At 47.6% G+C, this 26304-nt stretch overlaps 2 protein-coding genes across 3 annotated transcripts in view; one reads left to right on the top strand and one right to left on the bottom strand.

The window, feature by feature from the left end:
* Positions 1 to 569: 569 nt before the first annotated feature.
* Vps26b (VPS26, retromer complex component B) lies at positions 570 to 21648 on the bottom strand. Its single transcript, XM_028883049.2, is given in 7 exon segments — positions 570 to 2822; positions 3198 to 3340; positions 5451 to 5626; positions 8135 to 8299; positions 12027 to 12183; positions 21072 to 21154; positions 21156 to 21648. Coding segments are annotated over 7 exon segments (1008 nt in total). The 5' UTR covers positions 21293 to 21648; the 3' UTR covers positions 570 to 2675.
* Positions 21649 to 22330: 682 nt separating this feature from the next.
* Positions 22331 to 26304, top strand: part of Ncapd3 (non-SMC condensin II complex subunit D3) — an 83192-nt gene continuing 79218 nt past the window's right edge. For both annotated transcript variants that reach the window (XM_028883048.2, XM_028883047.2), the window contains exon 1: positions 22331 to 22491. In XM_028883048.2, coding sequence (XP_028738881.1) covers positions 22428 to 22491 — 64 coding nt within the window. In that variant the 5' untranslated portion in view covers positions 22331 to 22427. The remainder of the gene's footprint in view (positions 22492 to 26304) is intronic.

Below are 26304 nucleotides of genomic sequence, written 5' to 3'. Positions count from 1 at the left end.
AAACCTGCGTTGGGTGGGGTCCACTGTAGATGTCTTACATCCAAGCCTGGTTCCTTTTGCCAAATGGAAGACGCAGGCCACTCTGTCATCTTCCCCTACCACTGCAGTTATTCGGTAAATAGCAGAATGTAGGACTGAGTCCTTTGGTCTGTGAATACTCAGTGAATCTAAGTCTTGAAGTTGAAAATAGGAGTAAGCTGCCAGACAAGGTTAAAACCTGAACTCACATGGGGGCTGGAGAGATGGCTCAGCGGTTAAGAGCACTGACTGCTCTTCCAGAGGTCCTGAGTTCAATTCCCAGCAACCACATCACATGGTGGCTCACAACCATCTGTAATGAGATCTGGTGCCCTCTTCTGGCCTGCTGTCATATATGCTGTATACATAATAAAAAAAAAAAAAAATGAAATCTTTAAAAAAAAAAAAAAAAACCTGAACTCACTGAGCCATGCTTGCCTGACATGGGTGGTTAATACAGTGTTCATTACTGTTTACCATCCACTGAAAAAGAACTTTTGTTCCCGGTGTGTCAGATAGGAGACCGTGTTAAAAAGGAAAAGACCACAGAATCTGGTGGACCGTGGGCACAATGCCTCCAAAGCCACAGGGCTTCCTTTAATTAGAGACATCATTAAAACAAGTGTTCTTTTAAAATACAGCCATTGAAAAGACAACACATTAAGAAACATGTAAACACTGCAGCTTCTTAATCACAAGTTGCACTGCTTGGTTTTAGTACCTATGCACTCCAGGTTTGGGGACCTTACAGGACGGGGGTAGGAGCCTCCCCACACTTTCACAGGTGGCAGAGAAAAGAAAATGGGGGTAGTCACAGCGAACAAGACCTGGCTTGTGCACAGCTCCTGAGAGAAACAAAGCATACTCTACCTTCTAGTTCTCCCAGACGAAAGGCTTAAGATGTTAGCAAGTTGGACGATGGATTTGTGTTGTCAGCTGAGAGGCAGAAATTGACAGATGCTTTTAATTAGCTATTAAAAGGAGGCACAGCAGAGTCTAGTCTCATACCCTGATAAAGGCAAGAGCACAGAACCTACCTCCCTCATCTGCTAGGGCCCAGCCTTGATACCCAAGGTCAGCTGGATGGGTGAACCTGTCCCCATGGGGACTGTATGTCATACCTAAACTTGGGGTCCGACATGGGGAAAAATTGACTTAGCTCTGCTACCCCTCGTCACCCCAAGTGTCTTTCATCTGAACTCTAATCCAGCAGCCCTGCCCTGTCAAGCCCAAGATTGCACTGATTTCTGAGACGAGACCCCATTTTCGACACTAACTGGAATGATACAGGAACAAACCCTTTACTTGGCAGATGACCAAGAACGCAGAGCAGCGAATACTGTACTCGTTGAAGATGGGTTCCACTTGCACTTTCTGTAGAGGGCGGGCGGCCAAGGGAGATAGTTCCCGGTCATTCCCAGACAAGGCAGAGAAGACAGACAACCCCTCACCACTTGCAGGCCCGAGGAGCACAGCGGGAGAAGAACTGCCTCTTCTCTAATGTGACAACATCCACCAGAGTTTTCCTATTTTGTTTTTAAATTAAGAAACAGTGGTCCTAAACTCGAGTCAGTGAATTGGTGAAGATAATGGCATAATTTGGCAAGCAGAATTTCTCTGAAGTTACGGTAACAGAGTCTTCTGCAGAGGCCCTTCTTCCCTCGCCGTGTAGACAGCGGGATGAAAGGCTTTGGGGAGGGAGCAAGAACAAAACGTCTAAGTGCCTGAAACCAAGCCCGATTCCAGAAGTCAATGGAGGACAAGGAGTATCAACAGACCCCGTTCAGGGAGGCAAATGGACCTCGGCCTCTTCTAAGTTCTATACTAAAGGAATCGGACCCTCTGCTTAGGGCTTGTTGGGTAACTTAACGCAATTGCCTACAACAACCCAGCCTTTGGGTTGCCAAGTGGAGTCAGGTGGTGAAGGCAGGCAGCTGCCTTGCCTATGTTTGCCCCAGGAGACCTAGCACAGCCTCCTGGCCATCCGTGGGTGACACCAGTCTCAGGGCTTCTGTGTGCCCGTATTTCTCACAAGTGAGAGGCCAGTCAGCCCCAGAACCTTCCTTAGGCTCTGCTCCTGTATGGTTCCTGACAAGCTAGAGATGGAGAAAGACCAGAGGTGACTGGAAACTTCAGAGCACCACGTCCCAGACGCCCAGAGAGGTAGCTTCCCAATCTTGAGTCTTCTCCCAACTTGGATGAGACAGGCCCAATAACTTCTGCCACTATCTCAGGAACAGTCGAAGGGAGTGTAAGACATGACTACCCAGAGCCCTGCAGGTGAATGCCAGGGACACGCTCAACTCTGTATCAGGAAGCCCAGAGAACCTGGAGCCAAGGATGCGTGCTCTCAACTCTGCTTTAAGGCTTGAGATAGCCTTGACAGACAGCTCTCATTCCCAAGGGAGAGACTAGCTTCCAGAATGTTTCCTCTCCCTCTCCCTACCTAGGCTGCAGACTCCCAGAGAGACTGCTGCCCAACCCGAGCCCCTTAGGTTCTTCAGAGAAAAGAATTTAAGTAAAAAACATGATTTGTTTTCAAGGTTGCGAGGAACGGTCGGTGGCGCCTCACACGGTTCTCCCCCTCCCCCAGTCGCTGGTGGTTGGTAGATGGGGGTGCCGCAGTGGAAGCCCAGCAACTTCTTGGCCCCTGGGGCCTACTGCCTGCTGTTGGTGTCAGACAGTTGGCCGGGGGTCCGCACCTCACCCAGGGAGGTTGTGCCCTCGAAGCGCTGTGAGGCAATGGCCGCCTGGTGAGACATGCTCTTCCGTACGATGTCGCCCTTCCGCCACAACACCACTTCCTGCAGAGTTGGGAGAAGGGGCAACATGGTGCTGAGAGAGGTTCAAGGGATGCTTTTCTCAGGGGTTCCCACCTTGGTCCCAGGGAATCCCCAGGAACAACCTCCTTGGCTCCTAAGACTGGTGTTCTGGTGTGAGCCACAAAAGCAGGACTTTAGGCCCGAGAAAGGAGACCCCAGTATCCACTGGGAATTCGCACTCCGGCTATAGGGCTCTAGGCAACTCCATGTTTCTTCCTTTTGTACAGTAACAAGGGATGGAGGCCTGACTGTTTTCTCTCAGCATTTTGCTCTAAGTCTTAAGATGGCCCTCTGTGGGAACGGTGGCCTTTCTGCTCTGTGCCCAGAGGGAGCCAGGGTCCCGGAGGAGGCACCCACCTGCTGCTTGAAGTAACGCCGCTCCTCTTCGTCAATCAGCACCAAGTTGAGGTAATAGCGCACAGAGAACTTCTTGTTTATGTCCCGCATGGTGGGCGTGAGCTCATATCCTGCCAGGAAGAGCCTGATGGGGATGGACTCACCTGTAAGGGGTGAGGTAAAAAAAAATGAGGCTGAGGGACACAGGAGGCACTGTTGTACACCAGTGCCCATCCTGGCCTCGGCGGGCCAGGCTCCACTGAGCAAGGATAGGAACACTGAGCAAAGGTTCTGCCTTTTGGGATGTCACACACTGTTCCCAGCAGTTTCCTGACCTAAGTGTGTGGTTTTTCCAGGTCTGTGAAGAACAGTGACTGAACTGCATGCGGGAACTATTAGGAACCACTTGCCATGTGCAATGTGCCTTTTTGCTGTTTTTTTTTTTTTTCTTTTTTTCCCACATTTATCTGAAACATGGTCTCTATGTAGTTCTGGCTGGCCTTGAACTCACAGCAATCCTCCTGCCTCTGCCTCCTCCCAAGTGCTGGAATTAGAGGTGTGAGCCAATAAGTCTGTTAGGTCACTGGGTTTTCTTTTTCTTTTAAAAAATTTCCTTTAAAGATTTATTATTATAGCCGGGTGGTGGTGGCGCACACCTTTAATCCCAGCACTCGGGAGGCAGAGCCAGGCGGATCTCTGTGAGTTCGAGGCCAACCTGGGCTACCAAGTGAGTCCCAGGAAAGGCGCAAAGCTACACAGAGAAACCCTGTCTCGAAAATCCAAAAAAAAAAAAAAAAAAAAAAAAGATTTATTATTTTTTTAATGTGTATGTTTGCATCTATATGTGAGCATGTATATGTGCATGTAGGTATCGAGGTTGCCAGAAGAAAGACTGAGCTGCTGGATGTGAGTGCCACACTCAGGTCTCTGCAACAGCAGGACATGCTCATAACCACAGCACTCTCTCCCAACAGTTTTCCCTCCCTTGAAACTAGTTAGTGTATGCTCAGAGTACATCTCCACTCTAATAGTAATCTGCAGTGGGGTGGCCTAGAAAACAGGCAACTCATTTTGGACCTAGGTCTCTCTCTAGTAGCCAGATCTGACTTCTAAATACATCTGTAGCTCTCATATGGAAAATCAGAGAACAGTTTAGGTCCTATGGCACTCTACTAAGAAGAACAAAATGAGGGCAGTAATTTTACTGAGAAAGGCCAACCTTAAGCTAAATATAAATGAACCTTTAATTATCTGCTGTTCTGTGCTGTTTCTCTGTGTCCCGTTTCATTTGTCAGGGGAAATGACAGTTGGCTCAACTGGTCAAAAAATGGAACATCAGAGTTAAGAGAGCTGGGTTCCCATCCTCTCAAGGGTCTGATACAGTGACTGCCTAAGAATCTGTGGGGTCTCCAGTGGAATGCACTGCCCAGGGGGACATCTTCCTTCCACACAGAATACCCACTGGGAATACGACCACCCACTTCAAAGTGAGATGAGCCCTTCGTCCCCAGTTGCTACAGAGCCAGTAAAGAATGCAAAGGACTGCCTTTCCCCTGTAATCATCCACATCCAGATTCCCAAACAGCAAAGGGCTTTCAAGCCCACGCATCCTAGGGGCCCTGTGGAGGACCACGTCCATCTGGGGCTGTCTGAAGCCCTTGTGGTATGGGCCAACAATCTAGTAGTGCACTTTCATGACAGACAAATGAATTCCTAGAGTGAAACCTTTTACTGTAGCTGGAACTAAGCAATGAAAATGACTAGAGTGCATGGATCGATCTCTCTCTCTCCCTCTCTCCCTCCCTCCCTCCCTCCCCCCCCCAGCAGAAAACATGCCAGAATGTCAAGAAGAAAAAGGAATTAAATATTCAAACTGTATCTTAAAGCAGTTTTCAAACTTGTTTTTTTTTGGGGGGACAGGATCTCATATAGCCTAAGTAGCCCTTAAACTTTATGTAGCCAAAGATGACTCTGAACTCCTGATCCTCCTGCCTCCACAGACCAAGGTGTGGGACAACACACATGAGCAAGCAGGCCAGTTGAAATGGTAGAAATCAAAATATAAACAAGGTCAAGCTTTTCCCTCCCCTTCCCACTTCAGTGCTGGGAACGCCCATGAGTTCCAGACCAGCCTGGGCTACACAGTGAGACCTTGTCTCAAAAAGAAAGAGAGATACTTTACTTCTTTTGAAGTATAATCATTTGAAGCCTTCCCGAATTCTGAACATGGCTCGGACGCGAAGAGTGGCAGTGGCCCTGGGCCAGAAGGCTCACCTCGAACTGGTGCCCCGTCCATGATCTCATACTTGGCTATTGTGTCGTTCTCGTGGTAGACGTTGGGACCGGTGCCTGTCGTTTCCCGTTTGATGATGTCTATCTCCATGTGCTTGATTTTGATTCTCACCAGCAGGAAGTATATCTTCCCTACAATGACATCTTTCAAGTGGTATCTGAAGAAGAGAAAGTAGAGGGATTAAGATGGTGGTGGAGCAGCTAGTCTGTCCGTGTTCCGGCATGGGGGCACACTGTCGGTGAGAGGAGCGACAGAAGTGTGCGCTCGGCCTCGCTCCTGGAACAGTGTCCTGATATGTCCTTTATTGGACTCTGTGTGGCGTCCCCTCTTCCAAATCCCGCTCAAAGGATGATACATGTTATTTAACAACTAATATTTATTTGCTCCATCTCTATAGGATATACCTTCAGTATTTTTCTGACGTATTAGGCCAGTCTCACAAACACAAGAATGAAGTCTGAACTTCAGTTTATTCTCCATACAGTGCCTTTAGGGAACTGGGCCTTAGCAGTTCCCAGTGAATAGTCCGGTTTGCTCCAGGCTGGAGCTGAAAACCACAAAACAAGGGAACCTCCCTCTGCACGGCCACCTGCTCTCTGGGCTCCGCTTGCATGGCTTGTGCTTCAGGAACTACTAGGAATTCAGCCACGCTGCAGAGCACTCCCCCCCCCCCCCCCCCCCCGTTTTCTCTGTGTGGCCCTGGCTGTTCTAGAACTTACTCTGTAGATCAGGCTGGCCTCAAACTCACAAGGATCTACCTGCCTCTGCCTCCTGAGTGCTGGGATTAAAGGCATGCGCTACCACTGTCTGGCACATAATACTTTCTCCTTTTCCCTTTACATCTTTCTCTGTGGGCCAGCCAATGATGCTGGCAGCCTGTGTATATACCGCCCTATATCAGGTACGCCAGAAAGACAGCACACTCTTCAGACCTGAAGCTCAGACTCATGGCATGTGGCCTCTAGCACAGATGTCAGGATTGGGCCTCCTTACATGGCAGGTGGGAAAAAAGAAACTGGAGGAGACTAGGTCATTCAACTGGATGGGAGAAGGTTCAGACAGGCCTGTTGTTTACAGCCCTACTGGGAAAGCTGCAGGCATTGAGTGGTAACCTCCACACCTGCAGACACAGCCGGAGGCCACCTGCAGCACTTCTCAGGGATACTGACAGACCAGGCATGGATGCTAAGGTTTTCTATACTATACATGAAGCATTCATTTACTATAATGAAACCTTATACAGGAGAAACATGTTTCATGGTCCCATATGGCTCAACCTGTTGTACAAGGAGAGGAGAAGACTAGGAGTTCCTATTCCTGCCTGCACATAACTTTCTCTAAAACACTTTTTATTCCAAGAGCTGCTGACTAGCAGCTGCTTCGGGCTCTGTGCTAGCACGCCTGCTAGTGGCTGCCTTCATCAGCGGTCTGGGGGATTAGCGGGCAGGACCACGGAGACTGAGGGGGGAAGGAGGAGAGGAGAAGCTCCTTCCTGGCACCTATCCAACAGGTGGGCCAGGCGACACAGGACTGGCTCTAGGTCACAATGGTCATTTTATAGGGGCATCACTAGGTTCCAAGCCAGGGAGCAGAGGAACAAATAACTTTATTTCACAACTGTTCTTGGAGGTAAGTATGCTGCTGGTTTAAAAACTGTTCCCATCAGATACGGTGACACATGCCTGTGGCCCCAGCACTTCTGAAGTAGAAGCAGGATCACAAGTAGGCAGCCTGGTCTATATAGCTGAGTTGTCTCCCCTCTGTTCCCAAGCCCTTAGTGGGCAAATTGTGTCTCCCTAATTCCTAGGCTCTGGTTGGGCCTGGGGGAAGGCCACTGCAGTAAGGACGGTAATAAGGCTGAAAGTAGACGATCCTTTCACTTTTGGATTGGTCTCCAGATACTTTCAGAAAAAGATTATATTCAAGAGAAAGATACAAGACTGCCAGAAAATTCTGTGGTTTATAAGCAATTAAACATTTTGATGCTCTAATAGAAAACACAGTTTAAAACATAGCTTCCCAACCAGCCAGGTAAAGCTATTTCAAGACCTTCAGAAAAATGCATCGGGTACCCGGTGGTGGCGCACACCTTTAATCCCAGCACTCAGGAGGCAGAGGCAGGTGGATCTCTGTGAGTTTGAGGTCAGCCTGGTCTACAGAGTGAGTTCCAGGACAGAGAAACTCTGTGTCAAAAGAAAAAAAAAAAAGCATCATGTATTCTGTATTGTAACTCATTTTGGTTCAGGGAGGAAGCAGCCCATTGCCGGTACACAGTTTCCTCACTTTGATTTCTAAGGCAGGGAGGAAACAAATGATAGTGGCATTGTGTTCTACGATTATTCTCACACATGGAAGGAAGTAGCTTTACCTAGTATCCAAAACAAACAACCTAGAAGCTAGTTAAGCTGGACTTTGAAAGGCACCTTAATGTTTAAATGTGATGGTAAATAATTTAATATACTGAACAATAAAGTTTCCATGTCCTGGCCTGTTTCTCTATAACTAGCCTCAGACATATTGACTGTATTATTTTTGTCATCTCCCCTTGCCGCATGTCACCATGAAGCTGTGGAGTCATGAGGCTTTGTTGGTGTACACTCAACTCGAGAGCTCTCTTAACCTCCAGAAGTCATTACCACAGGAGCTTGGGGCTCAGGATACTCACTTGGATTTGTTATACTCAAATTCGATGTGCAGGCAGTCCTCGATCCCGACTTCCATCTTGATGGACGAGTTCAGCTCGGGGTACGTGCTAAGTGTGTGAACTACAATGTCCATCTCCTTGACAACGTCGTTGAGGCGGCGGCTGATGGTGGCTCGAAGAAAATAGCTGTGAGAGACGGAGCCGTCCTAAGTGAATACTTCCAGTCTCTAGATGCTACGGAGATCAGACACCAAGACAGCCTGCCTGGGAGAACCTTACAGTAGCATTGAACCCTTCGGGGATTTATATCCCTTTGAGGATTTATGGGCCCTTTTCTTAGAAAAAAGTATACACAGGCACCTATACACATACTTCTGCAATTACAGTTTTAGGCAGAGCAGAGTCTTCCTTTAAATAAAATACTTTTGGGAGCTCATGACTATGAACTAAGAACCTCATCTTAGCAAAAGTGATTTCCCTGCCTTCTACTCCAACAGCATGTTCTAAAGGCCTTTTATGTCCCCTACCACTATCTACCATCTGTGTGGACAGTTTGTTTCTTTACCTAACTCCTGGCTGTGTGAGCACAGACATCTGGCCTATACACTTATATTTACATGCCTGTCCACTAAGCAGTATCTAACCAATAAAAGTGAGGAAGAGGAAATGGATTAATCAAGCCAAGTATTCTTTTCATCTATCTTTCTCAGCTAACCCTGTGCTAGGCACAGGAGAAGCACAATATAGTCTCAAGGGAAGCTCACAATCTGGAGGGAGAGGAACAGACAGACAGAAAAATCAAGACAGGCAACAGGTAATCAGAAACTACAATCCCGGTTTCTGAGAACAAAAGGACTCCACGAACAAACCTACATGTAATACAACAGAACAGCAAAGAAATCTGTGGTCTAACTGGAGGAGGCAGCTGCGTGGGAGGGCACAGGTTTGAAAGAAGACACAGACGAGGACCCTCAGGGTGTAACAGCCACTCAGTGCGGCCTTCTCCAACATCCCAATCCCCTGGATGTAAAACTACACTAACACCCACGAGAGAAGAGTCCCCTTACTTATAATTTCTTCTGAGTAATCCTTTGATAAGCCAAGTGCCGTTAAGCATTACTGGAAAGTTAACAGACATGCTAGCCACATCAACCACACGCCTAGGCTACCAGCTGTGCATGGCACTGACCACTTCTAGGCAGTCCTTTTTATTTCCCTCAGTAACTCCTGCTACAACACAAGACCTTTGTCCCTAACCCTTTTCTAACTGCTCAGGTCTCAAATCCAGTTCGCTCTCTGTAGAAGACTGGTTTTTATTCTATTAAAGATTTTCAAGTCGAGACTTCTAATTCTTTTCTGTTTTGCGCTGTTTTTATTTAGGGCCTAAGCATGTCCCTGCCCTTCACCAGCCACCTTCCCCACCCCAAAAAAGAAAAGCCCCTTTTCTCCCTTTCCCAACTGGGGAGGGAAGGAGAGGGGACTGAAAACTCCTGATACTCCAGTACTCACTGCTACTGCGCATAGTTTTGGTGCTGTTGTGTTTTTTGATATGGGGTTTCACTACGTAGCTCTGGGTGACCTGTAACTTGCTAAGTAGAACAGGCTGGCCTCAAACACAGAGATCCATCTGCCTCTGTTTTGTAAATGCATTCACCACCATGCCTGACTGATTGTAGGTTTTTGTTGTTCTTTTTGTTTGTTTGTTTGTTTTGTTTTGTTTTTTGAGATAGGGTCTCACTATTAGTCCTGGCAGGCCTGGAACTCACAGAGATCCCCTGCCTCAGTTTTCCATCTGCTAGGAGTAAAGGCACGTGCCACCATGACTGCCTACTTTCACTTTTTAATCACGTGAATAATACTGCTGCGGTCACGGGTGTCAGATGATCTGTTCCAGACTCTGTCCAGTTATTTTGGATCCACGACTGAAGTGGAATCGCTGGACCGCACAGTGATTCTGTTTAATTATGTATGTGTGTTGCTGGGGGCTGAGCCCAGTACTTTGTATACACTTGAACTACGTGCACATGCTGCTGCTTTATACAGAGCTATGCTTTCAGCCCTCTGTTTATTTTTGAGGAGCCAAGCTACTATTTTCAGTACCTTTCTTCGTGACATACAAACACTGAGGCAAATCCACTGGGTTAGGGGTGGGGATTACCAAGCATGGTGGCACACACCTGTAATCCCAGCATTGAAGAGGGTGAGGCAGAGGGATCTGAGAGTTTGAGGTCAGCTTCGGCCATATAACAAGACCTTGTGTCAATAATTTTTTTTTTTTTTTTAACAATTCCCATAGCCAAGCTCAGTGATTGCTAGATAATCCTCACTGGTGCTTTCTCTGGAGTGATAGGATGAGTCCCTGTCTTGCAGGGATCTGGGTGCAACTATTTCAAGAGTCTGTGAACGGAGGAGTTCTGATGGAGGGAGGGAAACCGGAAGGCAGAGGGAGATGCTGGTCTCACTGTAATCCTCACTGTCCCAAGGCCAGGCCCGTGTGATGAAAACAAGCAGATCCTGTGAGATGGGATCATGTGACAGAAGTGACAGGACACTCTGTTTTATCCCAGCAATGCCATATAATCTAAGAGTCTAGAGCTGCTCTGCGTTTCTTTTTTAACCTCAGAGACCCAGGCATCAGTCTCCTTCCTCAGAGTTTCCCAGACAGTAGTAGTAAAATCAATCTCAGGTGCTTCTGTGCCCGTTAACTTTTTTTGTTTATGACCCCTGGGATGGGTCCCCGAGCCTTGTATGTATGTGCTAGGCAATGCTGGACCACTAAGCCAAATGCTTGGCCCTGTGTCCGACTTTTAAAGACTGTGTTATATAACATGAATTGTTAGCCGATCTTATTAATAAAAAAAAAAAAAAAAGAAAGAAACCCCAGAATCAGATATTGGGGTAAATGCTGAAACATCAGAGAAGCAGAAAAGCCACAGCTAGCCTCACCTCGACAACTCCTCAGCCGATCCTGTTTCCATGAATCCTCAGATTCAAAGCCTCTGAGTTCTCACACAGAAGGAATCTCAGTTGAACTACTCTAAAAAGCCTCTAGTTCCTGGTCCTCACGCCTTATATACCTTTCTGCTTCCTGTCATCACTTCCTGGGATTAAAGGCATGTGTCCTTCCCAAGCAAAGACATGGGATGTCAAGTGCTGGGATTAAAGGTGTGTGCCACCACTGTCTGGCCTCTATGTCTAGTCTAGTGGCTGTTCTGTTCTCTGATCACCAGGAAAGCTTTATTAGGGTGCACAATATATCAACCATAGTGTTATGCTGTTACATTGGGTTTTTTTTTAATCTCTTCCAAAAGATGGAGAAGGCAGATCTGGAGTTATAATCCTAAACTAGTATCTATTTTCAATAGACAAAGCTCTAAGTTACAGAGTCCAAAATGATGTGATGTTTGTTGTGTGTCAGAACTAAATGACAAAGGGGTCAGCACCTCTGGAAGCCAAGCTAAGGTGTCCGCCTGCCTGGAGCCACCTCAGGTATGAAAGCCAATTACCGAATTTTCAAGACTTTTAAGAAATGGTTGTTAAAAATGGCTATTATTTAAATTATATAAGCTTACAAAGAAATGAATTACCTCAGAAACGAGGGCAATCCATATTAAAATCCCTTTGCTTCCTCCTCATTTCCCTGCGCTCTAGGAGGCCGTTGGTCTGGAGGGACTCTGTGCGACGATGGCGGTGAAACTGTAACTGTGGTAACTGTACTCAGAGTCACAGACGGCCATGGGAAGTACAGTCAGAAGGCTTCCCAGGGGAGCCCAGTGGTAACACTGACTGGTACCCCACTGCTTGAGCTACTCTTCCTTCTTAAGAGACCTGGAAGAGCCACGAAGCTCCAGGCCCTGCCCTCGTGGGTCAGGTTCGGGACTACAACAGAGAAACTTCAGAGACCACCACTTACCGTAGCTTCACGTTCTGTCCTGTGTAGGATTCATACGGCTTTTCCACGTGAGTAAACTCAAAGTCGAAGGCCTGTGATTGGGTGATCTCTCCTGGCCGAGCCAAGTCCTTCACCAGAGACACAAACTCATGGTGGTTCCCACGGTCATAGTAGAGTTCTGGAGAGAGAGCAGAGACTCCTCTAGCTGGCCTGGACGACACTGAACCTAGTGAGGTCACCGCCGGTTGGAGGCACCGTTCTCTTCGGGAGGCCCTGCCCAAACCAGACGTGTGGCCTTGTTTTCGGGTTTCTTTTCTTTCCCTGACCCCAGCCCCTCCAAGGATTTCCCCAAGCACATGCCTCTCCAAAGACACTTCCTTTTTTGTTTGCTTGTTTGAGACAGGGTCTTACTATGTTACCTAGCTTGGCCACTAGTTCTTAGGCATAAGGAATTCTCCTATCAGTCTCAAATAACTAGAAAAATAGGTGTGCACCACCATGCCTAGCTGACTCTCCTGCTTCACACAGTAGGAATCCATGATGCGGGGGTGGGGGGAAGCCAGTATGATGGAGAGATAACTGAGAGGGTAAGAGCACTTCTTGCTCTTGCAGAGGAGTTGGATTCAATTCTCAGCACCCACATGGTGACTCACAACCATCTGTAACTCCAGTTCCAGGGCATCCAGTGCCCTCTTCTGGCCTCCACAGGCACCAGGCATGCAAGTGGTGCACAGACATACATGAAGGCAAAACACTCATACACATAAAATAAAGAAACCTAAATAAGTACACAAAAGCCAATGTGATGCTCCAGGCCATTGCTCCTGTTACCAATCTTCTAACTGGGCACCAGTAAAGGTAAGATTCTGAGATGGTTAGCATAGATTCAGTGAGCAGCTTCAGCATGTATCAAGAGAATCGATTATTAAAAAAAAAAAAAAAAAAAAAAAAAAGAGCACCTTTCTAACATTCCTGACTTTTGCAGGAAATGCATGGTTACTTTATTATAACATCCTTCCATAATCCTGCAAGATCGATAAGTCAGGCCTTATCATTCCACAGTTCAGTCTGGCCTAGAATTCACTATGTAGCATAGGCTAGCCTCAAACTCACAGCAAACTTTCTCTCTTACCCTCCCAAATCCTGGGACTATAGATGTGAGCTCATACCCAGTTGGTATTTCTTCATGATAAGCTCATGTTATCATGGCCCAAATTATTTTATGACTTTTTGTATTCTGCAATTTAAGAATTAAGTTTTAATTCTTTTTTTTCTTTTGACTGAAGATCTAAAGATGAGGCCCATAGCTCCAGCTTCCTGGCTTCTAGTTGTAAGCATTGAATTCTGCCTGTAATGATGTAGGGCCACATGACAGGTCAGGCCTCATCTCTCAAATATTCTTGAATTCAAGCACTGTGCTGTAACCCACAGGAGAAAGATGAACCGGAGCAATGGAACAGCTGCTTGAGAGACAAGTCCACTGCCCCTTCAGCCTGGTCTCAGCATCTCCAGAGCATCATCTGTCTCCCTCAGGAGTGACTGGACTGCTCAGAGCAGTATACTTGCTGTGGGTCCAGCTCCAACATCGAAGATCTGAAGCCTCGATTGGGATCAAAACCTCACTGGGCCCAGGAAACCAAATATCCTGCCCCTCCGATGCCAATGCAGTCTTCAGCCCTGTCCCGGGGGAAAGACCATCTCCAGACAAGGAGAAACAATCTCAGCTGTTAATCTTAACCTGAGTGCAAATTCCCCTCAACTCTCCACAGGCTTCCCCTGACGTGCTCATCCCATGGGGAGCTTTTCCTTAGCTTGGGGGCATTTGGAAGTAGAGTGGGCTGTTGTAAGATACATCCAACTTGAGCTGGGGGTATTAACAGTGGTTGAGTACTTGTCTGGCATGCATGAGGTGGCCCTGGGTTTGAGCGAAAGAAAAAAAAAAAAGAGGAAAAGAGAAAAATAAACAAACCAAAACTAAGCAAACAAGCAAACAAAACTCAAAACACAATTATCCAGTTCATGAAAGTGGTAATAGTATAGATAATTCCATTCTAGTAATGCTATTTCCATACAAGTTTACAGTGTATCCTGTGGCTAATATATGTGGCTTATTTCCTACCTCATTATACTTTGATCAATTTTTTTGTTTTGATTTGGTTTTTGAGACAGTGTATCTCTGTAGCCCTAGCTGTCCTGGAACTTGCTATGTAGACCAGGTTGGCTTTGACCTCACAGAGATCCACTTGCCTCTGCTTTGAGTACTAAGTATTAAAGGCATGTGCCACCATACCCAGTCATCAGCCTTTTATTACAAATAATCTACTTCCTCTTTCAAATACTAAGTGATCTCAGCAGTGGGTGGCATGGTGGGTAGTGAGTGATAATCTACAAATCCACCAAAGGGAGAGGGTAGTTCCGAATTATGTGAGAGAAGGTTATCAACCCAGTAACTAACCATGCCCCCAGTGAAGTAAGAACATGCAGAGATGGACAGGGCAGTACAGAGCTGGCCCTCCTCAAGCAACAGGAACTCTTCCACTCAGTCTTGTGACCTAACCTGGTAGCTGGCGCTGGCTCATGCAAGAACTGAATCCCTAACTGAGGAACGCTCTGTCTCAGCTCCCAAGCCCCCCAGTGCCAGTGAATTCAAGTAAGAAGCACACGGCCCCAGGACCCGTGAACTTTCAATGGAAAATTGTAGCATCAAGAGGGAAATGGAAAGGAAATGGAAAAAACCACAAACTCGATGATCATACAGCCCAAAGGCAACATGAGGAATAAACAAAGCAGAGAGGGTTCTGAGTGTGCTCAGGCTGCCAGGATTTGAGGATCCTAGCAACGGCTCAGAAGGACACTGCCTGGCCCAGCGGGGGACTTGGGGAGAAGTCCTTTTCTGTACAGCATCACGTTCTCCCCAGCACTTTTCTTCCCAAAGCACATCAGTATCAGTGCCTGCATGAAACGCCACGGGAGAACAGTGTGGTCCATGGAGGGCTAGAGTGGCCTTTTGTTGCTTTACTTTCTTGAGATGGGTCTTGTTACATACATATCCCAGGCTGGCCTTAAATTCATGGTCGTTCTCCTGATGCATCCATCCTCCCTAGTGCTAGGGTTAAGGTGTATGCCAGCGATCACATCTAGCTTGGAATGGCCTTTCTGATTTATAAGGTTATAAGAACTTGGAATGCTTCCGCAAACACTGTGGCCAAAAGGGCAGAAATAGTTGCTTTACACTGTTATTTGCCAGGAAGGTTGGTTTCATCTTGAATATACTGAGGCAGAAAATCCAAGTGTTCTAGCAAGAGGCCTAGGCCCTCCAGAGCCCATAAAAACAGCCTCTCTTCCATTCCAAACACGGAAGCCCTTCAGGCTAGAAGAAGAACTGAACCCCTCACTCCACTCTTTTTTTTTTTTTTTCCAAGTAACGTCTGTCATTAGTTTCCTTCTTCACTCAAAAGGAGGAAATAATTTTTGCACTCAGGATGTTTTCGTGGTAATACCTGCCACCAACAGCCAAGAAGGGAGGCTGCCACTATAAAAGGAAATTGAGCCAGCTTTACATCACAGGCTGAGCCTCTGGGACACCCTGGGACCTGCTGCTGGATGAGCACCACACACAGTCTAGGCTTCATGTTGGACTCGGGAGAGGTATAAAGCCAGAGCCTCCTTCTCATCCAACTTCCCTAGCCTGTTTGCTGACTACGTGATGAAGATCCTTGCTGGCTACAGCTCCTGCTCCTGGCACACCTCTGGGTTGTCCACACTTAGCTCTGCTCTGTGCAAATCTAAGTCCCGCTGAGAACGTAGTAAGTGCTGGAATCAATCCGGTTAACCTCTATGTGCTTTTACATTTGGTATTTCAAAAGTAAATGCGTTTAAGAAAAAAAAAAGTCTCTCGAGTTTTTAAAAGTACAGGCTTATTGGTACTGATGAGCTCATTAAAAACTTCGTGAAAAGTATGCTTTTGGCTCTGGGGTATAAGGATATTTGTGTCTGCCCATCTCTGCAAGTTTGACCTTCTAATTATATTTGGTTCATTTAACCCCATTAGCCTGCAAGTTTCCCAAGTCTCGCTTACATCCTCTAACAGTGTTTCCCAGAGGACTGCAGCAGGAAAACGGTCTTTTCTATAACTACGCAGTAGTTCCCTGGGTGCTCTCTGTATACTACTGCATCGTGCTAATCCCACCGGTCTAACCTGGAAGACTTCCCTCATGACACATTTATTGGCATTGTTCCAACAAAGACTATGCCATGAGAAGACCTGAGCTAGGTACAGGGAGGGTAACAAAGCAGCTGAAGAACCTAGGAAGGATGACACAAACATATGGCTCTAAATGGAGAACTAGGAACTTACTACTCTCTTGGAACAACATTCAGACTATAACATCAGAGCAGCTGCTGTAGGGCCCAGTGAGCCACAGGTCTGGCAAACTCTTCTTTTCTCAAACAGGGAGAGGTCATTTCAACTTGACATAGGAATATGATGGAAAAAAAATGCAAAAACAAGTGAGCTGGCATCAGATTTGTTTTCACATCCTAGATCCCTCAGGAAAATGCTGCTCCATAAGGTGCATGACGGTCACATGCCACCTAAGTTCTCTGTGGCCTTAACTGAGGAACAGTTAGCTAGCTCATGAATGTCTCCTACACAAGCATGTGCAGGAGACCCAGCTGCCTGAGCTAGACTGTTTCTTCCTCCCATTAGAGTAATTCCAGGGGCCAGGGATGTAGCTCAGAGTTGCAGAATACTTGCCTGGCAAAGCTGTGGCCCTAAGTTTGTTCCTGGCTTCTACAGAAGATGAGAAAAGGGGCTGGAGACATAGCTCAGTGGTTAAGAGCACCGACTGCTATTCTGGAGGACCTGGGTTCAATTTTCAGCACCCACATGGCAGCTAACAACTGTCTGTAACTCCAAGATCTGACACCCTCACACAGACATACATGTAGGCAAAATAAATAAATGCAAATAAAAATTTTAAAAAAAGATGAGAAAAAAATTCCAGAAAATGGTTTCTGTAAAATCTTAGATCTGAACCAGTATTATCCAGTTAACAAACGTTTACTGAGCACTTTATATGCTAGCCATTGAGACCAGAAATTAACCACTGGGCTAGTGATGGACTGAAGGCAGTCTCTGGCGTTTGGGATAAGAAGATAGACAACTGAAAAAACAAGATAAACCCAACAATAATGAAAGTCACAACCTGCTTGAAAAGAGGCATCCCTGGAGCTTATAGTAGAGGAAGTGACTAGGTAGGCCTTTGAAGAAAAAGAACAAATTGGGTAGGTCATGCTTTTCATAAAAAAAAAAAAAGTTAAGATATAAGGGGAAGATGGCTGTGAGCTGACATGTAGGTGCTGGGAATTGAACTCAGGACCTCTGGAAGAGAAGACAGTGCTCTTAACCACTGAGCCATCTCTCAGTCCCCATTTACTTCATTGTCTAAGGTAAGGTCTCACTAGCCCAGGCTGGAATCGAACTCATGATCTTCTTGCTTCTGTCTTCCAAGTGCCAGGCTGACAGGTGTGCAGTACCATGCCTGACTAGAAGAGGCTATCTGAAGGAGCTATGGTCTGTGAGGATGAAGTTAAAGAGAGATGGATCTGGAAAGGCAGGCTGAGACAAACTCCATGAAAAATAAATAGACTCCCTCTAAGGAGCTGGTAAAAACAACAACAACATCAACAAAAACTTTAAAGGGATCAGCAATATGAGAACTGTCTTTTAGGGAGTTCATCCTTGCAGGAGCTAATGAGAAGGGTATAGAAGGAGAGACTGCCTGAGCCCGTTATGGAGTGATACAAGGGACTCCAACTCCTCCAAGACCCCAACAAACAAGCAAACAAACAAGCAATCTGCTTCATCAGGAAGGAGGACAAAACTCAGAGATGCCAAGTCGCTCTCTCTGCTTCCAGCTACAGTTACCCAGATAGCCTGACCTTATAACCTGGCAGAAGTTCCACCTACCTGATACATAGTCAAAGAATGCAACCAAGGAGAAAAACCACAGAACCACAACTTCAACAGAGCTACCCACTCGCCGCCTCGCTCCGCTGCCCTGAAGTTACTTCAGAATAACTGTCTTAGATGTATGACACAATACGTCATGCCTTGATTCTTTGGAGAAGTCACAAAGATAATAAAGAAATAAGAAACTTAAGAAAGGACTTTGCACCTCTGAATAGCTGGTGCACCTTTAGCATCAATCAATTTTAGGAACAGAGGGCGGGGGAAGTGGGAAGATAAACTTTTATACCAAACATATCTAGAAAGGCTTTTTCTTTATTGCTTTGTTTTGAGACAGGATCTTGCTATAAGCCAGACTGGCTTTGAACTCGAGAGAGATCTTCCTGGCTTAGTCTCTGCAGTCCTGGGATTGTAAGTATAGGCCATCATGTCTGGTTAGGTTTTTTTTTTTTTTTTTTTTTTTTTTTTTTTTGATGTCTTCTCCCTGATCAAGAAATATATCTCAAGCCCAAACAATGAATATACCATTTATAATTCTGTTTTAATCTATTCCCATTCTCTCATGTCACCATGGATAATGAATGGGAATGGACATGAAATATATATATATATATACTTTAGGCACCATACCCACCGCTAGCTGTTTGTGTCCATGTGGCACAAACAAAAGCTTTAAGGCAAAGCTGAAACATAAACTTTGTGAAAAGTCCATATGGCAACCTCACTGGGAAGAGTATAAGAAGTCTAGGGGAGACTGAGCCGGTGGCTGTAATTCAGTTTGTGATATGCAAGTGTCACTACACTGACTGCTCTTATCTTTATAAAGGAACTCTCTATCTGAGACATGAGACACAGTCCCCCAATAGCCCATCCTAATAACCAGGTGATTTTAGTATTCTAGATTTACAGCTGACAAAGCTGAGGCCTGATCAGGTCAGAGTGCCAAGGCCCAGGGAAAATGATCCCAGGAAGCAATAAAAGGTTTTAAGAGAATTCAGTAAGGTTACAATCTTGGAAATGAAGGAGTTAGGCAAGAGACGGTGTGGGGGGTGGGGGTGGGGTGCCGGGGGAGGGGCAATTAGAACAGTCTCTTTGCTCCTTTGCATTCAGATAAAAGAGACTGAAATCTTGACACCACGCATTCCTTCTAGGATGGCTCATTTCATACTGTCTGAAGCAGGGGACATTCTGAGTTATTCACAATCAGGGCGTGATGGTATAGGCAAAGACTAAAATATACCCGTTTATACTGGTATTACAGAGCTAAAGAACTAATGTAGCAACTCTAAACTCCTACTTAAAATCCCAATTCTCAGTAGGCAAGTATTGACTATTTCATATGTTATGCTTAACATAAAATGCTTTGGATTTATATAATCAGACCTGGGATTCTTTACTAAGAGTGATTTTATCCTCCAAGGGGACACATGGCAATATCTCACGGCATTATGTGTAAAAAGTAGGGAATGTCACTGGTTTATAGCACAGGAAAGGTTGAGGATACAGCGAAAAGTCTGCAACAACAATGATCAGCCGCCAGATATCAATCAACAGTGCACCTGTCCAGCCGTCCAAGCCAGAAGCAGGAGAGCAACCAGTGTGAAATTCACACTAGCCCTTTTCTGGCAGAGCAACAGCTCTTTCACATCCTAGTTTTAAAAACAACCCAACAGGTCCTTTATGATCAGCCAGTCTTCAGCTGGATTTCCCATTTTAAATACCAGATGCTTAAGGACAAACAGTGGGTTGTAAAATCTGGCCACCAGGACTCCTTTTCCCAGGGCTCCTCCTACCAGTGCTCCCTGCCTCTGTAAAAGGGAGAGAACAGATGCTATGCTAAACTCTTAACATGTGAATTTAACAAGCTTTCCCAGTGAAGTCTCTAAAATCAGTGTCCATATGTGCAGTATGGAGTACAGGTCAGGGATTTTCTGACAAGTGTTCACCATCCACAAGACATAACCTACCCATGACCTCATGACACAAATATTTTATTTTGGAAGCAGTTTGATAACACAAAAGACTCCAAATACTTAGAACTGGTGACAACCCAGTCATGATGATGGGCAGCTCCCCAGATCTTTGCGGGCTTTTGTTTTGACACAGGGTTTCACTCACTATGTTTCAACAGCCAGCCTGGAACTCACTCTGTAGGCCAGGCTGGGCTTCAACTCTGCCTCCCGAGTGCTGGGATGAAAGACGTGCGCTGCCACACTCTGCTGACTCCCCAAATATTTTTGTTTTACTACTTTCCCTTGTCTAGTTCTAGTAAAATTAGCAGCCATATTTTGAAGATGATTATTGAGCACTGCAAATTTTTGATCATTTAATTGTAATCTTTGCAGTATCACTTCTTTCACTTTAAAGAGAAAAATTAGACGGCTAAAAACCAGCATTCTAGTAAAGAAGTCTGAGAAATATAGGCAGTCAGGAGGAGGCAGGCTGAAGGTATTCAAAACATGAACATCAAAGGTAGTTCAGAGTGTAGGTGAGATAAACAGAACCTTTATTAACCCTGTCTACCACACCTTATCTATCTCTCTCTCTATATATATACACATACATGTACATATACATACATATACACAGGTATGTGATATAGATAGATAGATAGATAGATAGATAGATAGATAGATAGGATGGGTGGGGCCGCCGCTTAACTTTGGATTGGATCTGACAGATGTAGCTGTCAAACCCACCTGCAGGATATTGCCTAAGCACCTCTCTATGAAATCCCTGGTGCAAGAAGCTGGGGGCATACCGCAGGGACAATGGGGGTACCCAGGTACCAGATGAGCATCCAACCGTACAGTAGGGGGCTCACTACCGTTCCTAGGCTGACCCCACCTCCCCAGCAGCACGCTGTCACTTTTGGCTTGGAAGAAGGTAATGAATGCATGGGGGAGTCGCCCACGGGCGGGACTCGTGGGTGAACCCCAGGCTTCAGACTGCAGTTGACAAGAGCCTGTCACAGGCCTCGCAGGAGCTGGGCCCTGAAAATCTCTGCTGCCCGCCCGTCCCACACTTGACTCCAGGGGCCGGCTGACGTCGGGTGGGGTGGGGGGGATCGGGGAGATCCCAGGGAATCGACTCACCGATCTGCCCAATGAACTCGATCTTGATGCCCTGGTGCTCTAGTCGCTTGTTGGGGTTCTTCAGAGATAAGCTCACCTTCCCGAACGGTTTCCCCGTCGTAGAAGAGGAAATATTTCTCCTTCTTCCCGTCCTCTGTCTTGTGCTCCGCTCGCTTTCTACTCTCCGCATCATTCAACAAGATTTCCACCTCCACGCTCTGCCCGAAGCCGAAGAAGCTCATCTCCCCGCCTGGCCGCGCCGCTGTCGGCACAGACTGCTCCCTCCCTCCAAGGTGCGGGCTGCCTGCGGGGAAGGCGGGCCGGAGGGCCGGCTGCGGGAACGCGCTGGACGCCGCACCGCAGCCCTGCTCCGCTGAGCTGGGCGGTGGGCGATCACCCACGGCCTGCGCCCCTGGGGAGGGGCAGGGCCGAGCAAGGCAGACGGCTGCGGGCTGCGGCGCCCGGAGCAGCGATGCACCGAGAGGCCAGGCACCGTGCCTCCCCAGATCCCGGCGGTGCAGCGGCGAGGGCCCAGGCGCACAGGCGCAAGCACGCTTCCCGTCGCCCACCGGGTGGGGTCCAGCGCCTAGCGGCGAACCGAACTGCCTGGATTCCCGCGGTGCAACGCACCGAAGTGCTACGGCGGCGCCGGGCGGGGGAGGGGGCAGGAGAACTCCGGCCCGGATGCGAAGGAGATGCCACGCGCAGGCGCACGTCTTCTGCTCACCCCGTCTCGCTCCCCCGCCTCCAGGCCGCCTGGAGGTGCGCTCATCTGCGCATGTGCGGCGCCAAAGGGCGGCTGGCCTCTCCCTTAATTAACATGGCGGCCCTGGCTTCTTTCCAGCAGCACCCGGGCCCAGATGTTCTGTAAAGTCCTAGCACTGCAAGTGCGCCCTTGTAGTACTTCTGGTTGCATTTCCCTTATTGCTTAGCCCGGCAAACGCTGGGATACTCTTCACGTTCGAATATGAACAACGCTGCGTGCTGTCCAACGGGTGAGGTACCTTTGACACGTACGTTAAGTGTCACTCGGCAGGGGCCAAGGTGACTCCTGGTACAGGAAGTGTCCTAGCTCCGCTGGCCTCTGGGTTTCCTGTCGTGTAAGAAAGACAAGCCTGGTAACAAGAAGCTAGTGTGGTCCTGACCCCCCACTTGAACTGGCATGCTAGAGGAAAATCTCCTGCACCCTTGTTTAGCCTCCAGCCTTCGCCCCACCCACTTCTGCGCACGCAATGGACGAAGCAGACCATTGGCTTAGGTTACGAACTCGGCCCAGCGCGGTGATTGGTCGACTGTAAATCCCGAAGGCTGTGACTGGTCCGCAGAAACGTCTCGGAGCGCGCGCGGGAGCAGAGGCAAGCCGGTACTTCCACGGTCATGATGGCGCTTCGGGATCTTGGGAGAGATCTGCAGCCTTGGTGTCCGCCGGATCTCAGCCTCGGTGAGCTCAGACTCGCTGCCGCCAGCCCTGGGTTCAGGGCTTGGGGTGCTTTGCAGGGCCCGAGGTGTCGCAGCCCGCGGCCTGGTCCGGGTGGGGGTGGGGTAAGGGGAAGACCGGGTCTGTGCAGCGACCGCGAGCCCCAGGATTGTGACAATCCCTCCCGGGTGGTGGCCAGCCAGACGTACGGTGGGATCTCAGTCTAGACGAGTAACTGTTAAAAAGGGAGCTAAATTGTTCTGGCGTGCGGGAGGCCGAGGCTGGAGGATTGCCATGAGTTCAAGACCATCCTAGGCTGCACAAATGAGTTCAAGTTGGTATGGGATACAAAGGGTGTGTCTCAAAAACAAAACCGCAGCAACGTAAAACGCTAATAGTTGGCCTCTCCTGGTGCTAGCGCATCTGTTCTCTTCATCTGTCACCTTCATTCTGCCAAGTCTTCCTGGACTTAACCAATCCCATCTCCAGGTGGTTATAAACAGCCGATGTCTTTATTCAGATAGATTTTGTTTTCTTAAAATCTGTGGTCATACGTTCAACTAGGTGGCTCACATGCAGACCTCGTTAGATGTCCGAATGAAGTCGAGATTCCCAAAGCCAGCCAAGTGCACCGGCTAAATCATAAACTCAGGAGTTTCCGCTCTCACGCCCACTGCCCCCTGTTGTCCCTACAGCCAGGCTCCAGCCCTACTGCTGCTGTCCAGACCCAGGTCCTCATAGCCAGCCAGGGCAATTGCAGGATAATCCTCACTGCTTTCTGATGCTGTCACTGACACCTGTATGCCCTGCATTACCCCTTTGAAGGTACCGGTTTGCATATCTCAGTTCTCTGGGTCTTTGACAGATGACCAGATCATTGGCCTACCGTGGAAGAGGAATTGTGGAAGTCTGTCCTGCAGGCATGGCCTCTGCCGTCTTGACATCAGAGCAGTTTAATTATCCACAGGAAACTGTTGTAGGGGTAGAAAGGGAGGAGGATGTCAGTAGACCCCTGGGAGACGTTCCAGTCACTCCCCCTTTGCCCTTCCCAGCTTGATATAACCCTGACCCCGCTGCATGTGGTCCCCAGCAAGGGGGCGCGCTAGGATATGCAGGAGGTGGGGTAGCAATGGAGTGCAGTGGCGTTCACTTGTGCCACGGCGTGGCGGCTTTTAGGTAACTCGGCTGCCTGAGAATCATCTATGCTTCTGGAGGTAACTCCAGTAAACAAACACATTGGCTCACCGTGCTGGGCTTAGATGGAATCTTTTCTTTGGTTGTTAGCGCCCTTACTATCTGGTGATAAGATATGTACCTGAGGGCAAGCTGAATGTGGAAGTACGCGTGAGAGGAATCCTAGAGTGGCTGTCTTCCTCTGTGTGAGTGGTTCTCAACCTTCCTAATGCTGCGGCCCTTTAATACAGTTCTTTATGTCGTGGTGACCCACAACTACAAGATTATTTTGTTGCTATTTAGTAACTGTAATTTTGCCACTGTTATGAACTGTAATGTAAATACCTGATATGCAGGATATCTGACATGTGACCTCTGGGAAAGGGCTGTTTGACCCGTCCCCGTTGAGGCCCACAGATTGAGAACCACTGCCCTATGTGCTATGGAGTACAATGCCTTTTTGATGGAGTTCGCCATACAAGCAGGCTGTGGTGGTGGGGATGCCCTGAAAATGGAGAATGAACTAGAGAATATAGTGCGGTGTTTGAAAACAGCACATTTGAAACTGGGTTACAGGCTGGCTAAGGCAGCAGCTTTTTGGTCCTTGCCATTGAAGCCACGCCATCTACCCAGAAAAAACCTGCATGGGGGGGGGGGGCACACGCACACATGTGACGCCACCCTCCACGTTAGCTTATGTATGACTCAGGAAATGTGGGGAAAGGCGATGAGATGGAGGTATTGGCTTGCTCCTTTGGATGGCTGGCAGTGGGGCATAATGAAATCTGTGGTAGAGAGCCCTTCCTGGCATCCAAACCTTGGAACCTGTGGGAAAAACCAGAGAGGAGGGAGAGAATAAGGGAGAAGTGGTAAACAATGTTACTCTGGTTTAATTTTTAGTACAGAAGAAGCGGGGCAAGGGTGACCCATAATTCAGCATGAAAATGGAGGCCTTAAAAATGGCCTAGCATAAGAACCTGTTGCTTAGGGGACACACTGCCTCTAAACTGCTCCAGTTGGTAAGGACTTAGGTAAGAAATGAAAGAGCCTTTCACAGCCTCGCTTGTGAGGCTATGGGACATGGAGCAGATGGGATCAGCCTGAGTGCCCTGAAGCGTAGAAACTGAGAAATATAATTGCACCTCCCTCCTTGAGACAAGGCTGCATAACCTGAGGTGATACAAAGGAAATGGCTCCTGATAGACTGCCTCTTACAAGCCGGTGGGCACACTTGACTGACACTGGCCCAAGTCTCCCTAACTATCAGGGCCAGGAAGATGAAAATACAAGGAATTAACTGAAGAAATTGAGGATCAGGGAAGTGTATGATGCCCAGGTCTTTGGGCTATATAGGCATTGTGTTCCTGGGGTTGGTGAGGAAGGAATTCAGCAGAGACCGCAGGTCTGGTGTGGGACTTCGGTGTCTTTGATGACCCCACAGTAAGGCGTGATCTTCTAGAGACAGGAGAGGCTGTGGTGGGTCATAAGGACAGCCTGGCATATACACAGGGGACATGTAAATCAGATAGGAAAGGTGCTGAAACCCTCAGGAGGGAATGAAGAGGAGGGAAACAGACGACGGGGCCTCTCTGGCTCACGGGAAAGCAAGCGTAAGATCCGTGTCGAGTGAGAATTCCTTGGGGAAGAAATGACAGGAAGCCAAATCCAGTGCTTGTGAGCCTCTGGAAGGCTGTAAGAGCCCAGCCCACGGTTTGCAGAAGGCATTAATGATAGAGTAGTGCATGTGAAAAAGTTTTCATCTTCTTCAAAGAGTGGGTAATTACCCCTCCCTGAGCGTACACTGTTTACATGTTCCCATCGCAGTAAGTATTCGGGGGTGGAGTTGCTTGGGACTTGGGGCCCTTTCGGTAGCCATGTGTGACAGACAGAGAGAGGTGCTGCCCATGAGGCTGTCAGGCCAGGAAGCAGGCTGTATGTAGTGGTGAGCAAGTACGAGTCGGCTCTACCGCCCCCCCCCCTTGTGCCGGGGCTGGCCCTCGTGCGACACAACGTCCCCTGTTCTCTCTGTCTGCTTTCTAACATGTTACCTTTGGCATCGGGTGCTTTTCCGTTAGTTTGTTGTTGTTTGAGCTGCCATTGGACAAATTGTTTAACCTTGACGAGCCTCGGTTTCCTCATCTGTCAAATGTAGTTTATAATGTCAGTGGGATTTTTGTACAGAGGAACTTAGTGCCTGGTGTGTGTAACTGACGAACAGATGCTAATGCTGACTCTGACCCTCTCAGCTCCGACCCTCAGGTTGGGACTGTTCTGTTTCCTTTGCCCCTGCTCTTCGTTAGTCCGTGTTCTCTGTCTGCCCACATTCTTTTCCCTCATGCACCCCCCTGTTCAGGTCCAGTTAAGAAGTCATCCTCCCTCCATCTTTCCCTTCCCTACCAGTCCTATTTCCTGTTAGTGCTGTGCACACTTATCTCTTACTGTATTGACACTCACGCATTATTAAAGAAATGATATTTGTTTGTTCAGTGAGGGTTTTATTTGTGGCTAGTGCATTTTTTGGTCTTTCACAAAAATTATGGAGTGCCAGTGATGAGATTAGCTGTGCCTTAGTGGACACGTTAACACACTAGCTTTGTACTTAATGACTCAAGACTCAGTAGCGTCTCTTCTAGGATAAACTGTTTTTTGCAATATTGTAGCATG

This window comes from Peromyscus leucopus, chromosome 7 (genome assembly GCF_004664715.2).
Source record: "Peromyscus leucopus breed LL Stock chromosome 7, UCI_PerLeu_2.1, whole genome shotgun sequence".
NCBI lineage: Eukaryota > Metazoa > Chordata > Mammalia > Rodentia > Cricetidae > Peromyscus > Peromyscus leucopus.
Note: the sequence above shows the minus strand (reverse complement) of the source record. Positions and strands in the feature narration are given on the sequence as shown.